A 12,009-nucleotide genomic window follows, 5' to 3' on the forward strand; every position below is an offset into this window, starting at 1 on the left:
ACCTTTAGTTGTACCCTGTGAAGTGTGGGAGTGTCACCTTTAGTTGTACCCTGTGAAGTGTGGGAGTGTCACCTTTAGTTGTACCCTGTGAAGTGTGGGAGTGTCACCTTTAGTTGTACCCTGTGAAGTGTGGGAGTGTCACCTTTAGTTGTACCCTGTGAAGTGTGGGAGACTCACCTTTAGTTGTAATCTGTGGAGTGTGGGAGTGTCACCTTTAGTTGTACCCTGTGAAGTGTGGGAGTGTCACCTTTAGTTGTACCCTGTGAAATGTGGGAGTGTCACCTTTAGTTGTACCCTGTGAAGTCTGGGAGTGAAACCTTCAGTTGTACCCTGTGAAGTGTGGGAGTGTCACCTTTAGTTGTACCCTGTGAAGTGTGGGAATGTCACCTTTAGTTGTACCCAGTGGAGTGTGGGAATGTCACCTTTAGTTGTACTTTGTGAAGTGTGGGAGTGTCACCTTTAGTTGTACCCTGTGAAGTGTGGGAGTGTCACCTTTAGTTGTACCCTGTGAAGTGTGGGAGTGTCACCTTTAGTTGTACCCTGTGAAGTGTGGGAGTGTCACCTTTAGTTGTACCATGTGAAGTGTGGGAGTGTCACCTTTAGTTGTAACCTGTGAAGTGTGGGAGACTCACCTTTAGTTGTACCCTGTGAAGTGTGGGAGACTCACCTTTAGTTGTACCCTGTGAAGTGTGAGAGTGTCACCTTTAGTTGTACCCTGTGAAGTGTGGGAATGTCACCTTTAGTTGTACCCAGTGGAGTGTGGGAATGTCACCTTTAGTTGTACTTTGTGAAGTGTGGGAGTGTCACCTTTAGTTGTACCCTGTGAAGTGTGGGAGTGTCACCTTTAGTTGTACCCTGTGAAATGTGGGAGTGTCACCTTTAGTTGTACCCTGTGAAGTCTGGGAGTGAAACCTTCAGTTGTACCCTGTGAAGTGTGGGAGTGTCACCTTTAGTTGTACCCTGTGAAGTGTGGGAGTGTCACCTTTAGTTGTACCATGTGAAGTGTGGGAGTGTCACCTTTAGTTGTAACCTGTGAAGTGTGGGAGACTCACCTTTAGTTGTACCCTGTGAAGTGTGGGAGACTCACCTTTAGTTGTACCCTGTGAAGTGTGAGAGTGTCACCTTTAGTTGTACCCTGTGAAGTGTGGGAATGTCACCTTTAGTTGTACCCAGTGGAGTGTGGGAATGTCACCTTTAGTTGTACTTTGTGAAGTGTGGGAGTGTCACCTTTAGTTGTACCCTGTGAAGTGTAGGAGTGTCACCTTTAGTTGTACCCTGTGAAGTGTGGGAGTGTCACCTTTAGTTGTACCCTGTGAAGTGTGGGAGTGTCACCTTTAGTTGTACTCTGTGAAGTGTGGGAGACTCACCTTTAGTTGTACTCTGTGAAGTGTGGGAGTGTCACCTTTAGTTGTACCCTGTGAAGTGTGGGAGTGTCACCTTTAGTTGTACACTGTGAAGTGTGGGAGTGTCACCTTTAGTTGTACCATGTGAAGTGTGGGAGTGTCACCTTTAGTTGTACCCTGTGAAGTGTGGGAGTGTCACCTTTAGTTGTACCCTGTGAAGTGTGGGAGTGTCACCTTTAGTTGTTCCCTGTGAAGTGTGGGAGTGTCACCTTTAGTTGTACCCTGTGAAGTGTGGGAGTGTCACCTTTAGTTGTAATCTGTGGAGTGTGGGAGTGTCACCTTTAGTTGTAATCTGTGGAGTGTGGGAGTGTCACCTTTAGTTGTACCCTGTGAAGTGTGGGAGTGTCACCTTTAGTTGTACCCTGTGAAATGTGGGAGTGTCACCTTTAGTTGTACCCTGTGAAGTCTGGGAGTGAAACCTTCAGTTGTACCCTGTGAAGTGTGGGAGTGTCACCTTTAGTTGTACCCTGTGAAGTGTGGGAATGTCACCTTTAGTTGTACCCAGTGGAGTGTGGGAATGTCACCTTTAGTTGTACTTTGTGAAGTGTGGGAGTGTCACCTTTAGTTGTACCCTGTGAAGTGTGGGAGTGTCACCTTTAGTTGTACCCTGTGAAGTGTGGGAGTGTCACCTTTAGTTGTACCCTGTGAAGTGTGGGAGTGTCACCTTTAGTTGTAACCTGTGAAGTGTGGGAGACTCACCTTTAGTTGTACCCTGTGAAGTGTGGGAGACTCACCTTTAGTTGTACCCTGTGAAGTGTGAGAGTGTCACCTTTAGTTGTACCCTGTGAAGTGTGGGAATGTCACCTTTAGTTGTACCCAGTGGAGTGTGGGAATGTCACCTTTAGTTGTACTTTGTGAAGTGTGGGAGTGTCACCTTTAGTTGTACCCTGTGAAGTGTGGGAGTGTCACCTTTAGTTGTACCCTGTGAAGTGTGGGAGACTCACCTTTAGTTGTAACCTGTGAAGTGTGGGAGTGTCACCTTTAGTTGTAACCTGTGAAGTGTGGGAGTGTCACCTTTAGTTGTAACCTGTGAAGTGTGGGAGACTCACCTTTAGTTGTATTCTGTGAAGTGTGGGAGTGTCACCTTTAGTTGTACTCTGTGAAGTGTGGGAGTGTCACCTTTAGTTGTACTCTGTGAAGTGTGGGAGTGTCACCTTTAGTTGTACTCTGTGAAGTGTGGGAGTGTCACCTTTAGTTGTACTCTGTGAAGTGTGGGAGTGTCACCTTTAGTTGTACCCTGTGAAGTGTGGGAGACTCACCTTTAGTTGTAACCTGTGAAGTGTGGGAGTGTCACATTTAGTTGCAACCTGTGAAGTGTGGGAGACTCACCTTTAGTTGTACTCTGTGAAGTGTGGGAGTGTCACCTTTAGTTGTAACCTGTGAAGTGTGGGAGACTCACCTTTAGTTGTACCCTGTGAAGTGTGGGAGTGTCACCTTTAGTTGTAACCTGTGAAGTGTGGGAGACTCACCTTTAGTTGTACTCTGTGAAGTGTGCGAGTGTCACCTTTAGTTGTACCCTGTGAAGTGTGGGAGTGTCACCTTTAGTTGTACCCTGTGAAGTGTGGGAGACTCACCTTTAGTTGTACCCTGTGAAGTGTGAGAGTGTCACCTTTAGTTGTACCCTGTGTAGTGTGGGAGAGTCACCTTTAGTTGTACCCTGTGAAGTGTGGGAGTGTCACCTTTAGTTGTACCCTGTGAAGTGTGGGAGTGTCACCTTTAGTTGTACACTGTGAAGTGTGGGAGTGTCACCTTTAGTTGTACCATGTGAAGTGTGGGAGTGTCACCTTTAGTTGTACCCTGTGAAGTGTGGGAGTGTCACCTTTAGTTGTTCCCTGTGAAGTGTGGGAGTGTCACCTTTAGTTGTACCCTGTGAAGTGTGGGAGTGTCACCTTTAGTTGTAATCTGTGGAGTGTGGGAGTGTCACCTTTAGTTGTACCCTGTGAAGTGTGGGAGTGTCACCTTTAGTTGTACCCTGTGAAATGTGGGAGTGTCACCTTTAGTTGTACCCTGTGAAGTCTGGGAATGTAACCTTCAGTTGTACCCTGTGAAGTGTGGGAGTGTCACCTTTAGTTGTACCCTGTGAAGTGTGGGAATGTCACCTTTAGTTGTACCCAGTGGAGTGTGGGAATGTCACCTTTAGTTGTACTTTGTGAAGTGTGGGAGTGTCACCTTTAGTTGTACCCTGTGAAGTGTGGGAGTGTCACCTTTAGTTGTACCCTGTGAAGTGTGGGAGTGTCACCTTTAGTTGTACCATGTGAAGTGTGGGAGTGTCACCTTTAGTTGTAACCTGTGAAGTGTGGGAGACTCACCTTTAGTTGTACCCTGTGAAGTGTGGGAGACTCACCTTTAGTTGTACCCTGTGAAGTGTGAGAGTGTCACCTTTAGTTGTACCCTGTGAAGTGTGGGAATGTCACCTTTAGTTGTACCCAGTGGAGTGTGGGAATGTCACCTTTAGTTGTACTTTGTGAAGTGTGGGAGTGTCACCTTTAGTTGTACCCTGTGAAGTGTGGGAGTGTCACCTTTAGTTGTACCCTGTGAAGTGTAGGAGTGTCACCTTTAGTTGTACCCTGTGAAGTGTGGGAGTGTCACCTTTAGTTGTACCCTGTGAAGTGTGGGAGTGTCACCTTTAGTTGTACTCTGTGAAGTGTGGGAGACTCACCTTTAGTTGTACTCTGTGAAGTGTGGGAGTGTCACCTTTAGTTGTACCCTGTGAAGTGTGGGAGTGTCACCTTTAGTTGTACCCTGTGAAGTGTGGGAGACTCACCTTTAGTTGTAACCTGTGAAGTGTGGGAGTGTCACCTTTAGTTGTAACCTGTGAAGTGTGGGAGACTCACCTTTAGTTGTACTCTGTGAAGTGTGGGAGTGTCACCTTTAGTTGTAACCTGTGAAGTGTGGGAGACTCACCTTTAGTTGTACCCTGTGAAGTGTGAGAGTGTCACCTTTAGTTGTAACCTGTGAAGTGTGGGAGTGTCACCTTTAGTTGTACTCTGTGAAGTGTGAGAGTGTCACCTTTAGTTGTACCCTGTGAAGTGTGGTAGTGTCACCTTTAGTTGTACCCTGTGAAGTGTGGGAGTGTCACCTTTAGTTGTACCCTGTGAAGTGTGGGAGTGTCACCTTTAGTTGTACTCTATGAAGTGTGGGAGTGTCACCTTTAGTTGTACTCTGTGGAGTGTGGGAGTGTCAATTTAGTTGTACCCTGTGAAGTGTGGGAGTGTCACCTTTATTTGTACCCTGTGAAGTGTTGGAGTGTCACCTTTAGTTGTACTCTGTGAAGTGTGGGAGTGTCACCCTTAGTTGTACCCTGTGAAGTGTGGGAGTGTCACCTTTAGTTGTACCTTGTGAAGTGTGGGAGTGTCACCTTTAGTTGTACTCTGTGAAGTGTGGGAGTGTCACCTTTAGTTGTACCCTGTGAAGTGTGGGAGACTCACCTTTAGTTGTACCCTGTGAAGTGTGGGAGTGTCACCTGTAGTTGTACCCTGTGAAGTGTGGGAGTGTCACCTTTAGTTGTACCCTGTGAAGTGTGGGAGTGTCACCTTTAGTTGTACTCTGTGAAGTGTGGGAGTGTCACCCTTAGTTGTACCCTGTGAAGTGTGGGAGTGTCACCTTTAGTTGTACCTTGTGAAGTGTGGGAGTGTCACCTTTAGTTGTACTCTGTGAAGTGTGGGAGTGTCACCTTTAGTTGTACCCTGTGAAGTGTGGGAGTGTCACCTTTAGTTGTACCCTGTGAAGTGTGGGAGTGTCACCTGTAGTTGTACCCTGTGAAGTGTGGGAGTGTCACCTCTAGTTGTACCCTGTGAAGTGTGGGAGTGTCACCTTTAGTTGTACCCTGTGAAGTGTGGGAGTGTCACCTTTAGTTGTACCCTGTGAAGTGTGGGAGTGTCACCTTTAGTTGTACCCTGTGAAGTGTGGGAGTGTCACCTTTAGTTGTACCCTGTGAAGTGTGGGAGTGTCACCTTTAGTTGTAACCTGTGAAGTGTGGGAGTGTCACCTTTAGCTGTACCCTGTGAAGTGTGGGAGACTCACCTTTAGTTGTACTCTGTGAAAGTGACAGGAAGTATTCTGTAGCCTGACTGATGTCCCCTCTGGCCCACAGAGCATACGGCAGGGCATCATCAAAACAGTAAGACACCACCGTCGGAAACCTTACAAAACACACAACATATTAATTATCAACTATAGTAGTATAAGATTAAAATATCTTCAGAGAGATATATTATATTGATTATTAAGTGACACATGACTTCAACAACTTGTGTCATATGATTTTGACAAAGCAATGTGACTTTAACAATGTGCCATCACATGACTTTACACAATATTAATTCGTCACACAACTTTAACAATGTGTCACACGTCTTTAACATTGTGTTACATAACTTCAACAATATGTGTCACATGACTTTTAGCATTATGTGTCACATGACGTTTGGCAATATGTGTCACATGACTTTTAGCAATATGTGTCACATAACTATAACAATTATATGTATCCCATTACCTACCTGCTCTTCATGGCAGACTTCAGTCTGGATATCACACTCCTGGTCGCCCTAACAATGCGGTCATCTTCACTCTCTGACTGGTGTCTATAGGCATCCGCAGATAAAACTGGTGGCAACATCAGCTCCAAAGTGGCAGCAACCACTGTTGACAATGACAACATGGGTATATCATCTCTACAGTATTTACTCACATGTAGATACAATGGGTTAGAATAGTTCTGAACATTTCTCTAGGATTCCAATACTCAGGTATTTCCTATCACTAGACTGTTTAATGTCCAAAATGCAATGGCCAAGGCCATAATATATTTGATGACAGCTGGTGTCTAGGGATACACCAACAGCCAGGGTTATATATAAGGACGATGTGTAGGGGGACACCAACTATCAGGGTTATATATGAGGATGATGTGTAGGGGGATACCAACAGCCAGGGTTATATATGAGGACGATGTCCAGGGGGATACCAACAGCCAGGGTTGTTGATGAGGACGATGTCCAGGGGGATACCAACAACCAGGGATATATGATGACTGGTGTCTAGGAGGACACTAACAGCCAGGGATATATATGATGACTAGTGTCTAGGGGGACACCAACGGCCAGGGTTATATATGAGGACGATGTCTAGGGGGACACCAACGGCCAGGGTTATATATGAGGATGATGTCTAGGGGGACACCAATAGCCAGTGTTATATATGAGGACGATGTCTAGGGGGACACCAACAGCCAGGGTTATATATGAGGATGATGTCTAGGGGGACACCAACAGACAGGGTTATATATGAGGATGATGTCTAGGGGGACACCAGCAGCCAGGGTTATATATATATATGAGGACAATGTCTAGGGGGACACCAACAGACAGGGTTATATATGAGGACGATGTCTAGAGGGACACCAACAGACAGGGTTATATATGAGGATGATGTCTAGGGGGACACCAACAGCCAGGGTTATATATATATATGAGGACAATGTCTAGGGGGACACCAACAGTCAGGGTTATATATGAGGACGATGTCTAGGGAGACACCAACAGACAGGGTTATATATGAGGACGATGTCTAGGGGGACACCAACAGCCAGGGTTATATGTGATATGAAGACGATGTCTAGGGGGACACCAACAGCCAGGGTTATATATGCGGATGATGTCTAGGGGGGACACCAACAGCCAGGGTTATATATGAGGACGATGTCTAGGGGGACACCAACAGTCAAGGTTATATATGAAGACGACGTCTAGGGGGACACCAACAGCCAGGGTTATATATGAGGATGATGTCTAGGGGGGACACCAACAGACAGGGTTATATATGAGGACGATGTCTAGGGGGACACCAACAGTCAAGGTTATATATGAAGACGACGTCTAGGGGGACACCAACAGCCAGGGTTATATATGAGGATGATGTCTAGGGGGGACACCAACAGACAGGGTTATATATGAGGACGATGTCTAGGGGGACACCAACAGTCAAGGTTATATATGAAGGACGACGTCTAGGGGGACACCAACAGCCAGGGTTATATATGAGGATGATGTCTAGGGGGACACCAACAGCCAGGGTTATATATAAGGACGATGTGTAGGGGGATACCAACAGCCAGGGTTATATATAAGGACGATGTGTAGGGGGACACCAACAGCCAGGGTTATATATGATAATGAGGATGATGTCCAGGGGGACACCAACAGCCAGGGTTATATATAAGGACGATGTCTAGGGGGACACCAACAACCAGGGTTTTATCTGAGGGCGATGTCTAAGGGGACACCAACAGCCCGTGTTATATATGAGGACGAAGTTTAGGGAGAACCAACATCAGGGCTATATATAACGACAGGTGTTTAGGGGGATACCAAAAGCAAGGGTTATATATGAGGGCGACGTCTAGGGGGACACCAACAACCAGGGTTTTATCTGAGGGCGATGTCCAGGGGGATACCAACAGCCAGGGTAATATGTTACAACATGTGTCTAGGGGAACACCAACAGCCAGGATTATATATGAAGACGATGTCTAGGGGGACACCAACAGCCAGGATTATATATGAAGACGACATCTAGGGGGACACCAACAGCCAGGGTTATATATGAGGATGATGTCTAGGGGGACACCAACAGCCAGGGTTATATATGAAGATGATGTCTAGGGGGACATCAACAGCCAGGGTTATATACCTAAAACTGAGATGTGTTACTTTAGTCTGTAAAATATCAAGCTGAATATTTTTACTTCTACTGGGTCCTAAAATCATGTTTTTAAAAATATTGTATTGTTCTGGTAACTACCAATTGCAAGAAGCAAATCGAAAGTGCATTTTTATACCTTTTTTGAAGACTTATAATTATTAGAGCTTTCAAGGGGACACCAATCCTGAAGCTGCATATTGGATAAGACAATTTAACCAGCAAAAGTACATACTATGTACCTACCTGCCCAAGTTGTGATGGCTTTCCTATGTTCCAACGACTTAGCCTGGTCAATAATGGTAAAAGGCAGTGTGGCCAACACATGACTATCCTTACCATCACTGCCTGTATGGTTCACACTGTACATCTGGTTATTAACATTTCTGACCGAGTGTAACAACTCCGGTTTATCGACACTGGTCATACAATTTTTTGTAAATTTCTCCTTCGGTTCAAAACGTGCCAGTGTGGAATGTAACCAGGACAACTGCACTTTTTGTAAACAGAAATCTTCATCTGGATAGAAAAGTCGTTTAATTTTGTTTGGTAGTTCTGGCATGGATTTTAATCTAATTTTATATGATGATTTGATACACAGTTGAACCAGTGAAGGAACATCTTTGGCTATGTCTAAAGTTTGATCAACAGAAGGACGTTCAGAAAGCATGTGTACAATATCATCTAACTCTCCCTCCATGAAAGGTGGGATTTGATTTTCATACATCATGCAAATATCTTTCGACGTTTTTTCTTTTGTTTTTTACTAAGCCTAGGTCTTATATTTGAAGAACTGTTATTTAAACTGGAGTTTTCATCTATAAATACTGATGAGTCTTCATCACTTCCACATTCGGCCCCAGGAGTACCGACACAAGACACTTCCTGTTGATCATCACAACCCACAGACATGCTGCTATCCTCAGTAAGAGATTCTGAATCAGAAACCAACAATTCTTCCGCTGAAAAGAATTCTTCATCTGAATCGCTGAAACTCATGGACAGGTTTGACATGTCAGGGTTATTTTTATCACAATCTTCACTGTCATCATCACCCAATTGTTCAGTTGTCTCCCCTGATTGTTGTTTTGACCTCCTTCTGCGTCGTCTTTGCACAAGTTTTGTTTCATCAGCGTCATTGAACTCCCAAGATATCATACGAGTATAGGAAGGTCGCTGACTTCTCTGGGCGATCAGCTCATCAAGTCCCTCTTCCTCATCCATATTGTTATTCTTTTATTGTGATATCCTACAAAGTAAAAGTGTATTATAAAATTGAATACCAGTGAAACCAAAGTGAATTCTGAATAAACTATTACTTAGTTTGTGTGAAAAGTACGTTTTAGTTTTTTGTCTTTAAAAATTATGTCTAGAAGTTCTTTTTGTAATTGTCAGATTCGTTTTACAGCATTTTTCGGGTCCCACTAATAATCCTACCGACAAGAGCCGACAAGAAACTAGATTTACCGACAAGAGCCGACAAAATATTCCAAAATAAAAAAAATAAACAAATCATACATTTTATTGATAAATAAAAACTATTTTATCTCTCATTTTCTTTCTTGTCGGTAATTCTAACTTCTTGTCGGCTCTTATCGGTAAATCTAGTTTCTTGTCGGCTCTTGTCGTTAATTAGTGAGACCACATTTTTCAAATGTTTAGGATCTCTTTTTGCAATTTTCAAGCAAAAATACATAATAATCATATGAGATGAATTTACCAATCAAATATAATGATAATAATCTGAAATCCAAAAATTCTGATGCTTTATAAAGGCGACCAATCTAATTAAAATCTAGATGGTCATTCTCACGATGTTAGGGACATGAACCAATGTTTGTTTACTTCACAACACCGGTTATAGATTCTACTTCCTGTAAAATTTCTAACATTGCAAACGCACCCGGCTGCAGAAACGTCCATGTGTGATAAGTTTATGACACTTTCTCCTGAGTAGCTCTTGGTATTTATACGAATGCCATCTTTCGGTGATGCAACTTTTCTACAACAACAGAAACAGCAGAATCTTTGATTGTACAACTACAATCTCATTCCATATGTTTTTGCAAGAGTTACTCCCCTTTACACTTCCGGCAGGCACTGCTGAGTTAGCAGTAGAAGAGACTTTGTTCATGAGACTCATTCCCAACAAAGCATCTAGTTTAGCTGGCCCTTAGGCTACTCCATTCCAGCTAGAGATTTCATCCGGTGGCTTGTTGCTCAAGTCTTGTGGATAAAGTGGAATCTGCCTGTGACTAATACCCATTGTAAATACCCCTCAACTGAAAATGAAAATATTTTAAAATTCTTATATGCTTATATATATTCTTATATTCTTACATAAAATAATTAAGGCTCCAGTGATTACTTGAGACAAGTCCCAAGGTGCATAAAACTGTACAACACTTACGCCGGCCTACAGCTGGTGGTTCTCCTACCAAAGGAGGGAATTACAGAAGAAGAAGATATAGAAATTATATACTTATTTCTGCTTTAAAAATCACCTTGATTGTATCTGTAGGTGCTACTTTCATTATCACAATACACAATAATTTTGTCTTGTCTGAAAACATCCTTACAAAATTACACCACACTGTTTCCAGCCACGACTTTGGAGTATAGGGTTCTACACAGTTATATACATCTGTATGTAGTTATATTTATATCTCTCCCTTCTACAGCTTAGTAAATTCTGACTACGTTAAAGTTAGCGTAAACGCAGTGAAAAGGGGCTAAGCGGTGTAATAAGCGCGGGAATCGGTAACATAATCGTGACGTCATCTCTTTGTGGCGTTACCGGAACGTCAACTAGACGGCGCCATTTTCAAAGGACTGATCAACGCAATTTTAGCGTTATCTCCTGTTACCGATGATCTCTGTACAGAAAACTAGTGCCTAGTGAGTATTTTGTCAAAACTGAACTGAAGACTGCGGAATTGAATGAATATTTAACTTCTCCCGTGACGAGGAAAGCTAACAACAAATGGCTGAAGCGTTCGTATAGAACATTCGACCACGTCACTAATAAATATGCAGTGGCGTAGGAAGCGGGGGGGGGCAAACATATCTTTTTGCCCCCCCACTTTTTGACATCCAAAATCTAAAAAAAGGGGATAAAACGCGAATTTATATATTCATTTCGATAAATATCTGTATATTTCCGAACCGATAATGTTTTCTTGAAGGCAACGATAAAAACTTTATCTTGTACATCCGGAACATTCCGACTTTTATACTAGTATATCAATCCTCAGACCTGTGCAACAGCCTGGTAAGTCAATATTTATATCTTTATAAGAAATTTTGCTCAACTTCATCACATAGATTCAATAAGTTGATGATAATTTGTGAAGTTAATTGAGTTCATAATGAGAAAAAAGACAGAAACACAACATGAAGAAGAATGCGCGGTTTTAACGTGAATAGAGTGATACTTATTACCGACAGGTACGAGGAAATACAAAAAAAAAAAATCGGCTCGCGCCTACGGCGCTCGCATGATCACTTAATTACTGGACCCCCCTTTCGAAAACTCCTGGATCCGCGCCTGATCCCGAATTATTGGAAATGTACTATATTCATTTTCCGCGGAGAGCTTAGACCCCCTTGACCCCATATCAGGGCGCTGCCCTGGACCCGCTGGGCGGCCCCTCGGACCCCGCAAAAAAAAATCGTCTCGCGCCTACGGCGCTCGCATTATTACTAAATTACTGGACCCCCCGCCCTGGGCGGGCCTGGTGATTCATGTTTTGCTATATTTAATATATATATTCTGATTTGCGTAAATAACTTATTTTGTACTACATAAATTATCAAAACTATCATGGGATGTTGAAATGATAATTATTGGCTAATTTTGCGGAGATGGCATACGATTTGTTTAGTGTGTAAAATTTAAGGTTAA

General features: G+C 43.4%; 1 protein-coding gene across 2 annotated transcripts in view; it reads right to left on the bottom strand.

Moving 5' to 3' along the window:
• The window catches only part of LOC117329705, a 47,446-nt gene extending 37,296 nt beyond the window's left edge, over positions 1–10,150 (bottom strand). The window contains exons 1-4 of one of the 2 annotated variants that reach the window (XM_033887782.1): positions 10,009–10,150; positions 8,352–9,354; positions 5,906–6,047; positions 5,427–5,545 (exon numbers count right to left, since the gene is read on the bottom strand). In XM_033887782.1, the coding sequence (XP_033743673.1) occupies positions 5,427–5,545; positions 5,906–6,047; positions 8,352–8,835 (745 nt within the window). In that variant the 5' untranslated portion in view covers positions 8,836–9,354; positions 10,009–10,150. Of the gene's footprint in view, positions 1–5,426; positions 5,546–5,905; positions 6,048–8,351; positions 9,355–9,825; positions 9,932–10,008 lie in introns of those variants that run through there. The other variant, XM_033887783.1, reaches the window with a different exon arrangement.
• Positions 10,151–12,009: the final 1,859 nt, after the last annotated feature.

This window comes from Pecten maximus, chromosome 6 (genome assembly GCF_902652985.1).
Source record: "Pecten maximus chromosome 6, xPecMax1.1, whole genome shotgun sequence".
Lineage (NCBI taxonomy): Eukaryota > Metazoa > Mollusca > Bivalvia > Pectinida > Pectinidae > Pecten > Pecten maximus.